Below are 19,128 nucleotides of genomic sequence, written 5' to 3'. Positions count from 1 at the left end.
TGGACCAAGTGCCCAGAAGAACGTCACATAAGGCCTCATTGAACGGCAGGAGGGGCTCCGCGGAGCCTGACTGCTGTTTGAGGACCTCGGTGAGGAGATTAGTCCTCACGGCCGCGACGGGGAGCTGAAGGTTTAAGGCCTTAGCTGCCTTCGTCAACACTACGCTGTAAGCAGAACCCGCCTCCGAAGCCACAGTCGGGGGCGATGTAAATCCAGTGTCTGGCGAGGTGTCAATACCACTGGCCTCCCCAAGCTCATATGTCCAGTCCTGCTGCGACTGGCAATCACGTGCCAGAGGGTCCTCGGACCCCTCCCATTGCTCCTCGTCACCTGGCTCCTGGAGACCAGGATTAACAGCCAGGGCCTCCTCGTGGAGATAAAAATCTCCAAAGGCCGACGGAATCGGCGCCCATCGGCGCCCTTCCGACTCCTGAGTAGGACCGTAGGAGACATTGGGGGCGGCAACCACCTCGGCTGCCGGGGACGACACCTGAAGGGACGGCGCCGGCGAGGTCGTAGGGTCGACCGGCGGGGTCCCGGACCCGGAGCCGGATCCAGCGAGGTCGTACGGCGCCGGGACCGAAGTCGTCAGCGGCGCCGGGGCCGAAGCACCCGACGTCGTCGGGGCCGAAGCGCCCGACCCGGAAGGACCTCCAGACGGAACCGATCGGCCCGAAGGCGCCACGGGAACCGACTGAGGAGGGAGGGCCCTCATGGCCATGAGGTACCTCTCGACCTCCTCCTGCGACGCGCCGTGCCCAGGGACCCGAAGGTGTGGGGCAGGCGGCGACGCTTGCGACTCCCGCGGAGCCGCGTGGGCGGTGTCGCCCGAGTCCCCGGCCGCGTCGTGCGAGCGTCGGGGCGGGTCGGAGGATCGATGGTGTCGCTCCGACCTCTCGTGCCTCTTACCTGAGGACTTGGAACCAGACGATCGGTGTCCACTTCCGGAACGCCGATGACTCCGACCTCGCGACCTGTCCCTCGACCTCCCGTGGGACCGGGACCGGGACCTGGAGCGGCGCGGGGCCGACTGCCTCAGCTCGAGACGCTTGCGGGACCGCTCCCGCCTAGCCTTCGACGTCAGGGCCCGGCAGTCGGAGCAGGATCGATCGTCGTGGTCGAGGCCTAAGCACTTCAGGCACCGGCGATGGGGGTCCGTGACCGACATGAGTCGGCCGCACTTCGAACAAGGCTTGAACCCGGGCATCCCTGGCACCGATAGTCGAGATAGTCGACTAAAGAGAAGATCAAAAGGATCAAAAATTTTCAGTCAAAAAGTGACTGGGGGTAGAGCTTCTTCCGGATCTGCGCTAGCTGGCGCGGAAAAAAGAAGAACTGACGTCAGCGCGCATGGGCGCCGTCTAAGTACTCCGACGACGTCATCCCGGCGCTCACGACGCCGACGACGGACGCTGAGCCGCAGACGACGCCTACCGGCGCGCAGGGGTATTGCTACGCAAAAGTTTCCGGATCCAGTCTGACGCCTGGGGATATTCTAAGGTAAGGAATCTATCACTAACGTGTCTCTTTCAGATACATAGAACGATCAAAGCAGCTCCACATTCCTTCAACCAGAATTATGTTTTCAATCACATCAAATCTTTTCTCAAAAATAGGGCTCAGATCTCTGGATCCGGACTTTCATTACAGATTTTGCCTTTCGGCCAGGACAAGTGCTTAGTTGCCTAGCACATAACTGATCAGGCAGCATCTTGCGCCCTCGTCTCGAGCAACAAAAGATTCTGCCACTAGATTCATGTTATCACCATCATATTCATCAATGTAGGCAGTGTCATGTGAATTTTAATAAATACATGATTCCCAAAACTGACTTGGAGAAAAACAAGCATAAGAACGAACATTACAGGCTCTCTAACGTCCACATACTCGATAAAACCAAAGGATTAAGAAACCATATCAAATTCATATTCTAGAGCGGCTTTAAAGTAGTCTACAGCACCATACTGAAGGCAAAAATATCTTAGGAGGGTTGGACTCGGGGCAGAATGATATTACTAACCCCCATTAGGGGGAAGTGCAATAAATTATCCTGTTTCTACTATTTCTTACTGCCCAAGTCTCCAAAAAGCCCAAGTGTGGATTTCCAACTTGGTCCTCAGATCCCTTATACCAAACAAGGTCTGGCACATAGGGCAAGACACCTCCAGTTCAACTTGTAGGTGAATTTGAACTGGGCGACCAATATAGAGGCCTCAAAACCAAAGTTACCAGACTGGAAGTTTGCACAGCTGATGTAGACATTGGGGGCCATGACAGTTGTGGCATTTCATTTTATAATATTTTATTACAAGAAAGAAAACAGGCATACAATCAGACATCATTGCGATACAAATTAGGGGTGGGTAACTGAGTTGGTAATACTAAGCATATGATATACAGATTACACGTGAAGCCCTGATGACTTACATACACTTGTTGCTACTATCGCAATGACAATTGGATATAAGAGTTGTTCGAGTTGATACGAGATACAAGTTACGGTTAAGAGAACACACTGCGAGTCTAGGCGAACCACATTACAATCAAAGCAGCAAATCCAGAAGATTATGTGAGCAGATACCAAACTATCATCACTTATGTGTTTTTAGTATGTAACAAGTGAATGTTGTCCCGAGGTGTATATCATAATGCTTTATCACCAGCATAGTAAAATGAGCCTAACGTGAAAAAGAACTAGAGGTGGTAGGGATATCTTATCTAGAAATGGAGAAGTGTTTTTAGGTTCTGAACCAGTTATAGGTTGCACTGCTAGTTTACAGAGTGAGTTTTATGTATTTGTCAAGGAATCACCCTACTGCACTGGAAATTGGGTGGAGATACCGGTTTTGAACTGTAAGCTGTGTGCCCCTTGGAGATATGAAACCCTTTCCCACCATGTGTGATGCGATAAGATGGTTGAATGACTTCCATTAGGAAAGAATGGCTTTTACTGCAGTGGTCAGAAGATCATGCTCTGCCATATCGTTGTGTCCAGAGGGCAACGCAGTTTGAGGCCCAGGGACCCAACACTACCATGGGAAAGGTTAAAGTTATGGGTATGTGAAATATAGCTGACAACTGGCTTGTGTATCAGAAGCCAGTATGAATCAAGCAGTTACATTTAAAAAACGTGCTGTGAGCTCGGCTCGGGTCTTGGTTGCAATTCCAGCATTTATTGTCTTTTCGCAAGTTTAATTTATGCAATATATATGGGGTCCAATGCAGGAGATTTATTTTTGCAATTATTGTCCTCAACTAAAAAAGCTTAACATGAAATCCATTTTTACATCTGCTTAAAAAGATGCAAGCCTTAAAGGAAAAGGTCCCCTCAGATTCCAATCACTTGAACTTACCATACAAAAACTGTAGAATTAAAAGTTAGGCTAGCCTCTACCTGCAAGTAGTACCCCCCGAATTTTTACACTATGGGCTTGGAATTTAAGAGAGTGAATCGTATCCGGAAAACAGTGGAAGGAAAGTATTTTCTCAGAGTGGTAGCCAAAAAGGTCGCAATGAGTCTAGAGAGACTTTAAAAGCAATGCTAGAGGTGAATAGCAACTGGACCATATAGAATCTGAAAAATTATATATGAACGCATAGCCTGAGTAGACTTAGTAAGTGGACAAAATTTGCTTCCATGTACATAAGTCATGAGTGTACTCAAAGTTATCGTGTTACCTGTGATCCAATTGCGGACTGCATAACTGGTCTCATCACAGCACCACCACCATTGTTGGGGGCTTCTATTTTCATCTCAAGCGCCTGGCGATTCTGGCTCAAAAACTATGATGAGATTTGAACAACACTGTCAGTTTTAAATAAACATTTATTACCCACTTACATTAATTTATAACTGGGAAAGGGTAGTAATTTACAGAAACAGTGGATACATTTACTGCGACTTAGATAAACATTAAAGTCTCATCCATTTCACTGGCACTCTTTACCTTGTGACAGTGACCAAAACAGTTTTCAGGGTTTTTCTGAAATAGGAGCTAGGGTGTATTCAGTCCATTTTACTCACAAACGTCAGTTCCTAGAAGAACCAGGTGGATTGAACACCAGATAAAATGCCATATATGCCTAGCCTAAAATAAAACTATAAAAACGCCTAATACAATTCTGCACAAGTTGAAAGTAATCAATTCATAAAACTGGTTGATTAGAACCATTTTTCTAACGACTAACATTTAGCTCATCCACACATTGGGCAGAGCTTAATGCATAGTCCATGCGATGTCTAATGTGAGACATTGTGGGCATACCGAGAACATACCCGGGCTTGGAGCCATACCCAATTGCTTACAATTGGTTGGCTTCCCAGTCACTCATTTCTGCTTATTCGTGTCCCTGCTTGTCAATCTAGTGTTTTTCCTTCCCATGGAGTACAGCCTCTTTATCATCTCTTATTGGCTGGTTTCAATGCTTCCACTGCTTGGTTTTCAAGCACTACTATTAAGGTAAGCACTCCATAGAAGTGCATGTGATTCTCTGTCATTCCCCTCATGAACTTCTCTGCCTGTCTACTCGATTACCATCCATGTGCTTCTCCCTGCCCGCCTTGATGTTGCACTCACTCATGTCCTACGCTTCATGTTGCTTTATTCTCCATGTGCTCTCAGAGGTACGCTCCACATTGCTCTGGGACTATGTGGCTTATTCCCAGTCCAGCCCTCAGTGTTGCTGTTGTCATACTCAGTTTTGCTTTCACTACCCACGCCCTCCCTTTGTCACGTGTTGCTTTAACTCCCCACTCTGTGTTGCTTCATCCCCATCTTCGCGCTGCTTTCACCAAACATGTCCTCTTTCTTTTGTCAGTATCTCTTCCCTACCCACATGCATTGCTTTCGCCATCTGTGCTCTCCATGTTCACTTACCTGCGCCATCTGTGTTGCTCCCCCCTCAGCAACCTGTGTTGCTCTTGCTTAACCGCATTTTAAAAAAAACACATTTTTAATCTGCCAATGCAAACTGGATCGGCAAATAAAAAATAAAATGAGATGCCTCATTTAGAAAGCGAGCCCCTGCCTGGTGCATGTCCTTATGAAATAACTCAGCTGGCTGCAGCTAGGCTTTTTGAAAAAATGTCATATTTAGCCATGCTGCACAGCAACCGAAATGCTGACCAGCATGGCAAAAAACACTTACAGTCAATAGGTCTCAACGGTGAAGCCTACAAGCTTTACCAGTTCTTATTTTTCCTTTACCAATACGACTTTTTTCATACGTTTAGATTTTTTTTTTGCAAGTTGCCTTACTCACCAAGCCTGTAGGCCTGGACTTTTTTGGCGTTATAAAAATAAAAGCTTTCAATCAACCGCACAAACTGCACAGAGGGTGAGAACAACAGATCATGCACAAGAAAAAAAGATAAACTTTTTAGGCAGACGTAAACCCCTTCTTTTGTTACTCATTAGAGACAGCAGATCTGCCCTGAGACTACTAACTGCCCAGTATAGGACAATTCTAATTCGAAGTAAATGAAACGGTGCACTGGCCTACAAAGAAACCTTAAGTGGCAATGGGAGGAAATAACTACCCAGATGTTTGAGTCAAATTTAATTTCTTAATCTACGATCACCCTAAAACTCAGCGTATAATGGGCTTAAAAGTACTTGCAAAAATAAATGAGGCGACGGACAAATGTAGCCAAAGTGTTTCTGAACAGGTAAAGAAGCATTTAGAGGCTTTTCAGCTTTAAGTGAATTTTAGACACCATTCAAGGGCAGTTGGGGACTAATGGGCCTACAATGTGGTCATTTTAGCAAACTTGGCAAGGTGCAAACCTTTGTACACTGGACTCACAGGGTAATGAAGGTAAGGCGTCCAGGGTTTCAGAGGGAGGTATTGCGTGGGGGGTAGAGAAGAGAATTCATCCACCAACGCACGCTAACGTCAATGTCTAATACAGCGCTAGTCTTTCAGTAAAAGCGAGTACTTTATATACGCAACAGACCCAAGTATTGCACAATTTGGAAAAGTTACTTACCTTTAGCAACTCCTTATCTGGTAGAGACAGGATCCAGCGCAGTTTCCTTATCTTAGAATCGTCTTCAGGCACGAGACTGGATCATGTAATTTTTTCAGCAGTACCCCTGCACATCAGTAGAGGGAGTCTAGAGACTCCGTAGCGACGCAGTCTCCAAATGAGGCATCAATGGAGTCTATTTAAGCCCTCTACAGGCGCACTGACATCAGTTTATTTTGTGACTATTTTGCACCAACCACCACGAAGCCACTTAGAGAACCAGGCTCTGGAAACAGTGTGCCCAAAAGGGAAAAATAAAGTAGCAACAAGTACAGATTGAAAGAACTGCAGAAAGGTGCAAAGAGGGGATCTTGGAGACAACAGGGACCTCAGAGCGGCGAAGATGGGTGGGTCGGATAAGGAATCTGCGGCTAGTTCCTGACTACCAGATAAAGTTTTACCGAAGGTAAGTAACTTGTCCATCTGAAAGACATTAGCTGTAGATTACTGATCTTAGAATCAGATACCCAAGCAAAACCATCCTTGGAGGGGCTGTGAACTGACCACACCTAAGACCCCCAAATAGGAGAAGCTGGTCCACCGACAGAAAGGGACAAGACCATCCGAAAATGATAGGTGAAGCAGATGCTCACCAAAAGGATCGATCTCCAGAAAGGACTATGGAAAGTCTGTGAGAAACACTGTATAGAACAATTAAAAGGGGATGAGGAGGAGGAGGGAGGAAGGAGGAGGAGGATGGAAATGGAGAGGGGAGGAAGGAGGAGGATGGAAATGGAGACGGGAGAATGGGGGGGAATGGATAAGGAGGGGCCCAGACCGAGGAGGAGGAGGAGGGGCCCAGTCAAAGGAGGAGGAGGAGGGGCCCAGTCAAAGGAGGAGGAGGAGGGGCCCAGTCAAAGGAGGAGAAGGAGGGGCCCAGACCGAGGAGGAGGAGGGGCCCAGACCGAGAGGAGGGGGGAGCGGCCAGACGGAGGAAGGGGGAGGGGCCAGACGGAGGAAGGGGGAGGGGCCAGACGGGGAGGAGGGGGGAGGGGCCAGACGGGGAGGAGGGGGGAGGGGCCAGACGGGGAGGAGGAGGGAGGAAGGAGGAGGATGGAAATGGAGAGGGGAGGAAGGAGGAGGATGGAAATGGAGACGGGAGAATGGGGGGAATGGATAAGGAGGGGCCCAGACCGAGGAGGAGGAGGAGGGGCCCAGTCAAAGGAGGAGAAGGAGGGGCCAAGACCGAGGAGGAGGAGGGGCCCAGACCGAGGAGGAGGAGGGGCCCAGACGGAGAGGAAGGGGGAGGGGCCAGACGGAGAGGAAGGGGGAGGGGCCAGACCGAGAGGAGGGGGGAGGGGCCAGACCGAGAGGAGGAGGAGGAGGGGCCCAGACCGAGGAGGAGGAGGAGGGGCCCAGACCGAGGAGGAGGAGGAGGGGGCCAGACCGAGGAGGAGGAGGAGGGGGCCAGACCGAGGAGGAGGAGGAGGGGGCCAGACCGAGGAGGAGGGGGCCAGACCGAGGAGGAGGAAGAGGAGGGTGGCCCAGACCGAGGAGGAGGAAGAGGAGGGTGCCAGACCGAGGAGGAGGAGGAGGGGGCCAGACCGGGGAGGAGGAGGAGGGGGCCAGACCGGGGAGGAGGAGGAGGAGGGGGCCAGACCGGGGAGGAGGAGGAGGAGGGGGCCAGACCGGGGAGAAGGAAGAGTAAGGGGCCAGACAGGGGAGAAGGAAGAGTAAGGGGCCAGACCGGGGAGAAGGAGGAGGGGCAGACCGAGGAGGAGGAGGAGGAGGAGACCGAGGAGGAGGAGGGGGCCAGACCGAGGAGGAGGAGGAGGAGGGGGCCAGACCGAGGAGGAGGAGGAGGGGGCCAGACCGAGGAGGAGGAGGAGGGGGCCAGCCCGAGGAGGAGGAGAAGGAGGGGGCCAGCCCGAGGAGGAGGAGAAGGAGGGGGCCAGACCGAGGAGGAGGAGAAGGAGGGGGCCAGCCCGAGGAAGAGGAGGAGGAGGAGGCCAGACCGAGGAGGAGGGGGCCAGACCGAGGAGGAGGAGGAGGAGGGGGCCAGACCGAGGAGGAGGAGGAGGAGGGGGCCAGACCGAGGAGGAGGAGGAGGAGGGGGCCAGACCGAGGAAGAGGAGGATAAGGAGGGGGCCAGACCGAGGAGGAGGAAGAGGAGGGGGCCAGACCGAGGAGGAGGAAGAGGAGGGGGCCAGAACGAGGGGGAGGAAGAGGAGGGGTCCAGACCGAGGAGGAGGAGGGGGCCAGACTGGGGAGGAGGAGGGGGCCAGACCGGGGAGGAGGAGCAGGGGGCCAGACCGGGGAGGAGGAGGGGGCCAGAACGAGGAGGAAGAGGGGGCCAGACCGAGGAGGAGGAGAAGGAGGGGGCCAACAGAGGAGGGGCAGGGAGATGCAGATCGGAGATGGAAGAGAAATGAGAGGGAGGATTATATTGATATTGATATTGAAATGTATTTGTAGAGCGCTCGTTCGCCCGGGGGCTTCATGGTGCTATAGACAGGGACACAACGCATCAAACAGAGGAAGCATAGAGGAGCTCAACAGAACGCTTGGGAAAAGAGCCATGTTTTGAGGGCGTGTCTGAAGCTAAGAATGTTTCCACACGTTTTAAGGTGAAGAGGGAGGGAGTTCCAGAAGGCGGCCGCAAGATGGTCAAAGCAGCAACCTCCAAGACGCTTCCTTTTGTAAGTAGGGACAGTCAGAAGATGTTTATGCATAGAGCGAAGATTCCTGGAGGGGTCATATTTTTTGAACAAGTCTCTGATGAATAGGGGGCCAGATTGGTGTAAGGACTTAAATAAAATACATCCGGTCTTAAAAGCCACCCGTTGCTCAACAGGCAACCAGTGTAGTTGTTTTAGGCCCGCTCTAACAGACTGCCTCTTAGGTAGATTAAGAATAAGTCTGGCTGCCTGATTCTGAATCAACTGGAGGCGTTTTAACTCGCCGGCCTGGAGCCCAAGGTAAAGACTATTGGAAAAATCCAGTCTAGACAGAACCAGGGAGATGACAATCTGTGTGAGCGCCTCCAGAGAGAAGAAACAAGCGATTTTCTTAATTTTCTTCAGCTGAAATAGACTGGAGGACACCACTGCGCTGACCTGCCTTTTCAGAGAAAGATCTTCGCTAAGAAAAATTCCAAGGCTCTTAACTGAGAGCGATTTAGATGGTGGGGCTCCCATGCTGGCTGGCCAAAAGCCAGGGTTCCAGCTGAGTACACTCTGCCCAGGCAAGACCAGCTCAGTCTTGCCTGGGTTGAGCTTCAGGTGATTGCAGCTCATCCAGCTCAGGATGTGAGACATGGTGTTTTGAAACACTACCACTGAGTCCTCTGTGTTTAAAGGAAAGATGAGCTGCAAGTCATCTGCGTAGTTGAAGATGGTGACTCGGGTGTTCCTAAGGGGGAGTACAGCAGGGGGCGTAGATATAAATTAAAAAGTAGCGGTGACAAGGAAGAACCCTGAGGGACTCCGCAGGTGGTAGGAATAGTGGGGGCCGTAAAGGAGCCCAATCTCACGGATTGGGTGCGGCCAGTAATTATAGAGGAGGGAGGATGATAGAGGAGGGGAAAAAGGAGGCAGAAGTGAGAGGGAGGGGGATGGGGATGGAGAAGGATTGAGGAGGGGAATGGAGGAGAATGGATGAAGGAGGCGCAAGGCTGGGGGAGAGAGGAGGAGAAGAATGGAGGGGAAGAATGCAAGGGAAACGAAGGGCTGGGTGAAACCAAGGACTACAAATAGTTGATTAGGACAAACATTGTCCAACTTATGGAAGCTGGGTAAATAGGTAAGAAACCTGACTAACACTTCATGGAAACTTGAGGAATTATAGAATATGTAATGAAATACCCCCACCAAAGAAGGTGGGGTTAAGTGGAGCCTCTTCCAGAGAAAGATGGGGGGGGGGGGGGGGCCACGAAGGCAGAAGTGGAGGGACGAAGAGGCAGTAAAGAAAGGGACACCCAGCCTCTTATTAAAGAAGGATACCAGGCAAGGATCCAAACAATCAATGGGACTGGTGTCCACGATGAAGAGAACTGAAAGAACAGCAGACCCAACAGCCACCTGACGATACTATGGCAGAAATGTATAAACCCCAGCAGGAGGCAAAAGCAGCGTCCGTACCCCAAGTGGGTAGGTAGAGTACCAAAAGAGTAAAAACACATACAAAAACACCAGAAAGCTAAAGATGTACAGCATCAGGAACATGATAAAGGAGAAAAGGGCCCACCCAAGAAAACAGTGGCCAGGCGCAAATTGAAATACGTTAACAAGATGCTGATGCATTAGGGAGGTGAAATCGCAGAACCCAGGGCCGAACCAAGAGGAACAGAATAGGAGTAGGAAAAATCCATGTGTCCCACATAGTAAAAAACAGAACAAAGAGAGGGTCCACAACAAAGATGATCGAAGACTGTTACAAAAGTTAACCAGGCCAAGAGTGTGCCAGCCGGTGATACCAGTGTCGCCAGTGACCAACAAGCATTTACAATGCAATGGTTTCGCCTTTGGAAAAGTTAGAGCTATTGGCATTGTAAATGACAACATTTGTATTTATGTGTTGGTTTTGGAAACAGATAAATAAATGTCATTGTCATATACAATGGCAATAGCTTAATCTCTCGCAAATGTGAGACCTATTGCATTTGCACCCACACATACACACAGAGTCACACACACACACACACAGAGCCAGCCGCGCGCACACACACACACACTCACAGAGCCAGCCACACACACACACACACACACACAGAGCCAGCCACCCACACACACACACACACACAGAGCCAGCCGCGCACACACACAGAGCCAGCCACGCGCACACACACAGAGCCAGCCGCACACACACACAGCCAGCCGTGCGCACACACACAGCCAGCCGCGCACACACACACACAGCCAGCCGCGCACACACACACACACAGCCAGCCACGCACACACACACAGCCAGCCGCGCACACACACACAGCCAGCCACACACACACACACACACAGCCAGCCGCACACACACACAACCAGCTGCACACACACACTCTGAGCTCCCTCGCTCCTCACAGTATTCAGCAGGAGGATCCGGGCAACAGCAGGCCCGCCGCACCCTCGTCCGCTGCCCGGACAGAATTTGTCCACCTACCCTGTCCCCGCAGAGCAGCACGAGCCGGGGCTCCCAGTTTCCAAGAGAGGGCTGGTACAGTGATGACGCCCACCAGTGTCCTGTGCTACGGGCGGCCGAGTGGTCAGTGCCGAGAGCTCCACACCTTAAGGAGGGGGGTCAGTACTCACAGAATTATGGCGCTATAACATGCCCCATTTTCACGGCGTCCTCAGTCCCAAGGCACAGCCCGGTAGTGTCCTGCCTGCAGTTGCCTCCGTGTGCCCCTGTTGCTTGCTTGTGCCTCCGTGTGCCCCTGTTGCCTGCTTGTGCCTCTGTGTGCCCCTGTTGCCTGCTTGTGCCTCTGTGTGCCCCTGTTGCCTGCTTGTGCCTCCGTGTGCCTGCTTGTGCCTCCGTTTTCGTGCCCCTGTTGCCTGCTTGTGCCTCCGTGTGCCTGCTTGTGCCTCCGTTTTCGTGCCCGTGTGCCTGCTTGTGCCTCCGTTTTCGTGCCCTTGTCGCCTGCTTGTGCCTCCTTTTTCGTGCCCCTGTTGCCTGCTTGTGCCTCCGTTTTCGTGCCCCTGTCGCCTGCTTGTGCCTCCGTTTTCGTGACCCTGTTGCCTGCTTGTGCCTCCGTTTTCGTGACCCTGTTGCCTGCTTGTGCCTCCGTGTGCCCCTGTTGCCTGCTTGTGCAAGTGTGTGTAGAGTGCTCTGTGTGGGTGTGTGTGGGGGGCTTTGTGTGGCTGTGTGTGTGGGGGGCTTTGTGTGGCTGTGTGTGTGGGGGGCTTTGTGTGGCTGTGTGTGTGGGGGGCTTTGTGTGGCTGTGTGTGGGGGGGCTTTGTGTGGCTGTGTGTGGGGGGGCTTTGTGTGGCTGTGTGTGGGGGGCTGTGTGTGGCTGTGTGTGTGGAAGGGCATTGTGTGGGTGTTTTTGTCTGTCATTTGCGAGAGATAAAGCTAGTGGCATTGTAAATGACAATGCCATGTATTTATGTTAAAACAAAACAAATAAAATAAAAATAATGTCAAGAGCAATGCCAATAGCTCTAACTTTAACAAAGGCAAAACCATTGCATTGTAAAGAGCAATTACTAGTGGCTGAGATTAATTCAAACATTGCATCTATCAGTTCTTTGTCTTTCCCAGTGAGACTTGGGGATGTTGCACTGACCAAGGATTGTGGGTTATTTAGTTCTTTAATGCTTGTTTTATGGACTGTGTACCACAGACCTGAGGCGTTTGTGCTGTGTAATTCCATAATGTAATGTTGAAAGCGCGGTGTGCAACAGAGAATGGCGGGTCAGTCCTATTCTTACCTTTTGTAGTGTTCTGTGTGGACCATTTGGATTGTACACAACCTAATGGGATGAAAGAAGTGGTTGACTTTAGCTGCTTCCAGTGAAGGTCCTCAATTACCCTATACAATGGGCACTTCTGGTGGTGGTCCTGCAATTGTTTTGACCTAATTTGGCTCTGTTCTACAATTCTCCATAGTATTTGTTTATATTTGTTGAAACATAAGTTGGGCTCTAATTTGTTACGGAAAGTGCACGTATGTGAAAAGTATTTGTTTTATTTCACTTAAATCACCGCTGCAAATGTTTAGCTGGCAATGCGCCCAAAATGTGGTGTTTCACAGTTGCAACTGGAGGTCAATTTGTGTAGAGTCCTTCAACACTGCTGCAGTGTCTGCGTTGTTTACCATTTAAAGAGGTCACATGTTGGAATTTGGGATTGTGTACTGGCATGTGCACAGAATGGACCATATCAGATGACTGTTGAGCATCAATGTCTCCATTTGTTTTGTACATTGTATGCTTTGGCGTACTCTGTAGGATCCATACTCGCAGAGCAAAAAAGTCTTGATAGGTTGTGACTAGAACTTTCTGGAGATTATATAATGTTGGATGATTTTTAGGAGATTTTGGTGGAAAATGCTTTTAGGTCTAAAGGTTTATGATTACTGGACATCGTTGTGATCTTAGCTGTGAATCTTCATTGGATTTGAAATGTGGAATTGGCATCTACAACTCTGAGAATTAAATTTTAATAGTAGAGTTTCTCTTCCTTTTGTAATGTAACACATTCTGTATGGTACTAGGTGCCCATTTGATTGCATGTAGCATTTACACTGTGGTGTTTGTCTTGTTTGTTCTTCATTGCCTGTCTATAGAAGCCCACGGTGTCCTTACTTGCTTACTGTGCTAGATGATTAGTGGAGGCCGGTGTTTCTTCTACTACTTTGCTTTCTTTCTCTTTTTCTTTCTTCCCTTTTCATTCTCCCTTGCTCTTTCTTTCTCTCTGAGGTCTGTGGTGTTCTCTGGGCCTTGGACACTTGTTCTCTTACTCTCGTGACAAATCAAATCGTAACTAGTCTCTCCTGTTGCATGTGAAATAGTCCATGCATTTAAGAAAAGTCGCTGGTGCCTCTCATTTAATTGGCAACAGTCTGAGTCACTGTTCACTCGTGAGAAATCATAACTTGTTCGTAGCAAACAGGCAACTGGGATCCATGCTTTTAAATGCGGCACACATCCTGGCTTTGTCAAATGTCCAAACATCAGTCTATAAAAGCAGGCCTGTTGGCATTGTCGAGGGCGGGAGGAGTCACCACATCACTATACATAAAGCAGATCATTGGCTTTGTCAAAAGGTCACCACATTCCTCAGTCCATCCAACTAGCAATCATGCATGCCCACCACTCCCAAAAACCTCTTCCCATTACTAATCCACTTCACTTACCCTATCCGTTTTTTTAACACAAAATTAAAAGCATGAGACCCCCCGAGAACACAAACTTAAAGCAACTAATCCTACAAGGAAAAGGAAGCGCCTATTACTAGTCCTCTATCTATTTACCTCCAGCTTTGAGTTCCAGAGTAGCATCCTACATGCCGCAAAGTGCTTCAAAGCCTTGTGTGTGGTAAGTGTGATAAATACAATTTGCAGCCAGTTCTGTTTTATACCAGAATATCCAGACCTCAAGCATCCATCACAAAGTTTTAATTGTGTAAAACCTCGGCTGGGTCAAGCAGTGGCGATGTGCACAAATATCACAGTGGCCATCCAGTCACATCAGAAGAGCTCACCCAGCTGCATGCTGGTCACCCCTTGGGCAATTTATTACACAGAGGTAAACTCTGGTTTTGAATGCCCAGCTCAGTGTGCGTCATGATTCGGATGAGAACAGATTTCTGCTGCTGTAGTTGGCCATGCAGCACACTGATTTAGTGCATAATGATCATTTTCTGTGCAGTTACTAGCTGCACGAGATTGGATTATTTAGGATCCTTTTAGGAAGGTGTGATGCTTGACCTGATTTGGTAATGTTGGCTTATATTTGTCCATGCACACACAGATGGGATCGCAAAGGCATCAGAGAGACTTGATGAGTCCATGTCCTTTGTTTCTGTGTTTACACCAACATACCAAGGATTCTATATGTACAGTCCCCTCCCCCCTCCTGTGGTACTTCCACCGCCCCTGACCGTTGTGCGTGATGTCTAGACTAGCCTTTGCATTGGGCCCTGCTCCTGTACAAAATAGTAAGACATAGGAACAAGTTATTCTAACGTTTAATGTGTGTAGCACTTTACAGAGCACATACAATCTTAAAAAACGTTGTGAGAAAACGTCACCCCTTCCTGAAGGTAGGTGAATTTTTTGACGCAAATGCCTGTTTTCCCCTTTTCTTGTAGAAAGCGATTTGAGTGAAAAATCCCGGGTAGTTGCATGGGAACGGCTGTGTACCACCCGGGGTGCGCCCCCTTGATGTAAAGCAGAACATAGCGCTACCTTCCAGTAAATACCAAAGCAACACTTTGCACTTTTGTGACACAAACCCATCACAAAGTGCCCATAAATCTGTGCCCCGGTGTCCCCGGGTCCTGCTGCTGTGAAGGTGTGTTCTGCAGGCGCTCATCGCCCCTCCCTGCCCGCACAAGGGCCCCCCCCTGGGACCAAAGACAGTCGTGCGCATGAATAATGCAGCGGGGACACCTGAGCCAGGTGCCGCCTGCCAGGGCTGGCATCGGATGCTGGCAGTCAGCTGCCACCAGCCCCGGACCCAGAGGGACCTCCTGCCGTTCTCACCTGGGACGGATGGGTGAGCAGACCCGGGGGCCCGGCCCGCGCAGCGGCGGCGCCCACCTCATGTAAGTCTATTCATGATGTGTCTGTAGTGCCTCGATGCCCACGTTCAAGGCACTTTCAGAGGCGAAGACAGGGAGACGGGGAAGGGACCGAGGTAAAGAGGGCGGCCCCCCTAGGGCGGTGGTATCAGGGGGTTTCTGTGCGCAGAGAAGGAGGAGCAGGGAACGAGGCGCTATAGAGCGCTTCAGGTTGGAGGAGGGGCATAGACCAGACCTCTCTAGGGGCCCAGGGGCCCCCTAATAGCGTAGGTGTGATTAGTGTTAGCAAGGTTTTCTTTTTACCAGAGTCTGGATGGGGGGTGGGGGCGTTTGACGACACCCGAGGGCGGCTTCACGTTTACAGTTATTTTTTTGGGAGCTTGTAAACTGCCTGGTAACATCGCAAGGAAATAATTTACCGAACTCTCAGGGTTTGGTTTGGAAGTGATGGATCAAATTACAGTCTGCTGTTCCTCATGGGGAGAAGTGTAGCCTGTGTCAAGGGTACCCCACACCTGCTCCTAGCACTACAGCCACTGAGAGCAATAAAAGGGGATGAAGCGTCACAGCCAACACCGCGCTTGAGGTGCTTCCATGTTGTCGATCCTCACTGCGAAAGGAGAGAAGCCACCTCCCTCCTGCAGAGCCTGCAGGAGAGGTGAGTGTAGATCAGACCTGCTGCAGCCAGCATTAATGTCACCCCCACTGCGGCCTTGCACACAGAGCCCGCAAGGAAGTCACGGCCTGCAGTGCTACGAAGGCTGCTGTAGACCCATACACGACAAGCAGTGCCAAGTAACCTGCATGTGGTGGCCCCGCCCCCAATGAGCGCTGAGGTGGAAAAGGACTTGCGTCCCTGCTGCACTGGTACTGCCCCCACGCACCTTCAGTGCCCACGTGGATGAAGAGACCACACCAGCCCTGGCAACAGCGTCTCGCAAAGGACTGGCACAAATGGACTCAATACATCATCTACATAGCAGCCGCTCAATAACCTTACAGGTCAAAGAACCTGGAGTGCATTTACTGCATCTCGCTTCCCGAAGTCGGAGAGGGTGCCCTCCCATCTAGTGCCCCAGGTTTTAGCAGGCAGTCACTGAGGCCGTAACTGGAGGAGGGAGCACCGCATAATATGTCAGTCCCTGCGGCCAAGCGGCATACTCTCGGTTATGAGGCTGTACGCTGTAGAATTCTATGGGGCAGAGTCGGATTAGCCAATAGGACAATCGAGCAGTGACCAATGGGCTTTTCTGATTCAGCAGGGGGGGGGAGAGGACACGGACGGCGGGAGAGGACGAGGGGGGCGGGAGAGGACACGGACGGCGGGAAACGTGCACAGGACAGCGAGGGGAGGGGGGACGGCGGGAGGAGGGACACGGAGGAAGGCAGGACAGCAGCAAGCACGGCCCGGCCGGACCAGATTCGGGGGCGTTCCCGGCTTTTGGCTGACGTAGCATGACGTAGCCAAGCGCCAAAAATTCTCGGGAACGCCCCCGAATCTGGTCCGGCCATGACGGACGCCTCTCTGTTCCAATGGCTAGCCTCCATTTATGGAGCTAGCCAATGAAACAGAGGGCAGGTTCCAGAGTCACATACTGTAACTCAATAGATTTCTCCTGCAAAAGCTGCTTGCAGCAGCTTTTTGCAGCGAAACCTAAAAAGGAAATAGAATCCCTATAAGGCAGACATCTTCAAACTGTGGGGCGCGCCCCTCTGGGGTCAGATGCTGCCATCCCAGGGGGCCGCAGATGGCTCAACAAGTACTTCTAAAGAAAGATAGCCTGGAAGCGCAACTAGGCACATTTCCAGGCTGTTCTCATTTACATACAGTCCTTGAAAATGGTTAAAAAAACACATACATTCTCATAATGTTAAAGAATGTATTACCATCCGATTAGCTCAACTTAAATGAAAAATAAATGCAGATTCAGCTAATCAGATAGAAATACATTGTTTACGTAATAAAATTTCATTTGGGAAATGTGACCACGGCAGATGTGAGTAACAGTGACTTGTGTATTTATAGTGCTACAAGGTCCCAGACAGGAGCAGAAAGCACTCTGAATATGCAAATCATTTAAAAAATGTATTATACACGGTATACGTTCGACTCCTGAAATATGATTTGATGTTTTAAGATAAAGTGCTTTAAACATATTTTAGTAATAGGAAAATAATACATAGTGCACATATTGGTCTATTAAAAATAAACTTTCTAGAGCTCATCTTATAACACCCTGACATTAAATATCAAGAAGAATAACTATGTCCCCATGTAGCATCAGAGGATTGCATCAATTAAGGCCTAAACTGGCTTCCAATCAGCCTTAACATTTGGTGATTAACCTATTGCACACATTTACATTCTGTCAGCTGACAGACACCCTGGAGAAACTGCCTGTTTCGTCCTCAGCTCTGTGCCCCTCCCTGAGCTTCACATCACAGATAACTCCTCCACACCCCAAAGCCGCCCTCCCTTCGCTTTTACGCAAAAGCACTTCAAGGGCCACAATAACTGTTCAGGGATGGTTATTTTTTAATGAAAAGTATGGGAACTACAAAAAGCATTGGACATGTGGGTCCCCATAGACCCTGTCCACTTCGACCTCTGTTTACATGCACACGTCCTTCAAGGGGAATCCAGTGGGTGACAGGGAAGAGGGCCAGACGGAGCGCTCTGATCGTCCAGACCCCTTGGGTCTCAGGGTAATGGTCAGGAGAAAGAGGAAAGTAGTGAGATCTTTGGATAGCATCAAAGAGATAGCCCAGAAGAAGTGCTGCTATAAGGGGGTCTCGGGATATTTATTTAGATTACAAATGATAGGGACCATTTTCTCAGAGAGATGCCTTGAGGAAGGTGGGGTGTTTTAGGGCTTGTTTTGTTGGGATTTTTAGTGCAGCAGGTGCAGTTCAATTGGGACCCAAGCTCACAGCACCCCTGTTTTGGTTTGATATATTTGTACTTTTATAAATCTCACATATAGTGTGGATTCAAAACTACAGAAAAATACCACTGGAATGATCTTTTAGGTGCTACCCCGGGCCACACCCCTTCCCTCCCACTCTCCCTATTCTTGCCATACATTTTGGGGGAGGGGTCGCTAAAACATTTTGCTTCTGGGGTCTGTGAGCAAAAAGTTTGAAGACCTATGCTATAAGGGATACTAAGTGCACAGATATGTTATAAAATACCTCTAATGTATGTAACATAAGGTGCCCGGTGTGAGAAGTTGGCCTGATATGCAGTGCTCACTATTCTAGTGATCACTATGCATCAGTCCAAACAACCCTTATGGTGATTGGTTGTAAGCCAACCTTAGACCAGCTATCCTAGTAGCGTGGATACGAGCAGTCTTCGGGCTAAACTCTAGAGGGCGTGTTAAGCCAGCTGTTATACCATCACATATACCCCTTGAACACCAAGTGAAAGGACACCACACAAGTGTTATGAAAATAAACAGTGTATTTATTTTAAGTCACAACAGCCCTGTGCTCTTTATGAGGACAGGGTACTAAGCACTCAACAAAACTCTTAGGAAAATACTTCAAGTGCACAATCTACACAAATGCCCGAGGGCACGGAAAGTTTAGTGTTCTCGGGCGAACCCGATAAGGTAAGTCGGAAGCGACAGTGACTCTGGACCCTTAGATACGGAGGCTATGCTGGGGCACCGAAATGCCGAAGTTACCTAGCCCAGGGGCTGCGGCTGCATAGGTCTTTACAGACGTCGGGAATCCTCGCTGACGAACCAGGAGCCTGAAGGAAGGAGTTGCTGGCAGGCGACCAGTGAAGATAGATCGTAGAGATCCAAGCCTGGATCAGAGATGGATGACACCTGAAAGCAGAGGGGACCAAGTTCGTAACTACTAGCCAGTAGTCAGAGGGTACCAGGAGGGCACCGGATGATAGTCACCTCGACTAGGTG

At 50.0% G+C, this 19,128-nt stretch overlaps 1 protein-coding gene across 6 annotated transcripts in view; it reads right to left on the bottom strand.

The window, feature by feature from the left end:
* NCOA3 (nuclear receptor coactivator 3) overlaps positions 1-19,128 on the bottom strand; it is a 633,192-nt gene that overhangs the window by 123,640 nt on the left and 490,424 nt on the right. For all 6 annotated transcript variants that reach the window (XM_086932604.1, XM_086932603.1, XM_086932607.1 and 3 more), the window contains one exon: positions 3,679-3,783. In XM_086932604.1, the coding sequence (XP_086788730.1) occupies positions 3,679-3,783 (105 nt within the window). The remainder of the gene's footprint in view (positions 1-3,678; positions 3,784-19,128) is intronic.

The sequence above is a fragment of the Lissotriton vulgaris genome, chromosome 7 (assembly GCF_964263255.1).
Source record: "Lissotriton vulgaris chromosome 7, aLisVul1.2, whole genome shotgun sequence".
Classification (NCBI taxonomy): domain Eukaryota; kingdom Metazoa; phylum Chordata; class Amphibia; order Caudata; family Salamandridae; genus Lissotriton; species Lissotriton vulgaris.
Note: the sequence above shows the minus strand (reverse complement) of the source record. Positions and strands in the feature narration are given on the sequence as shown.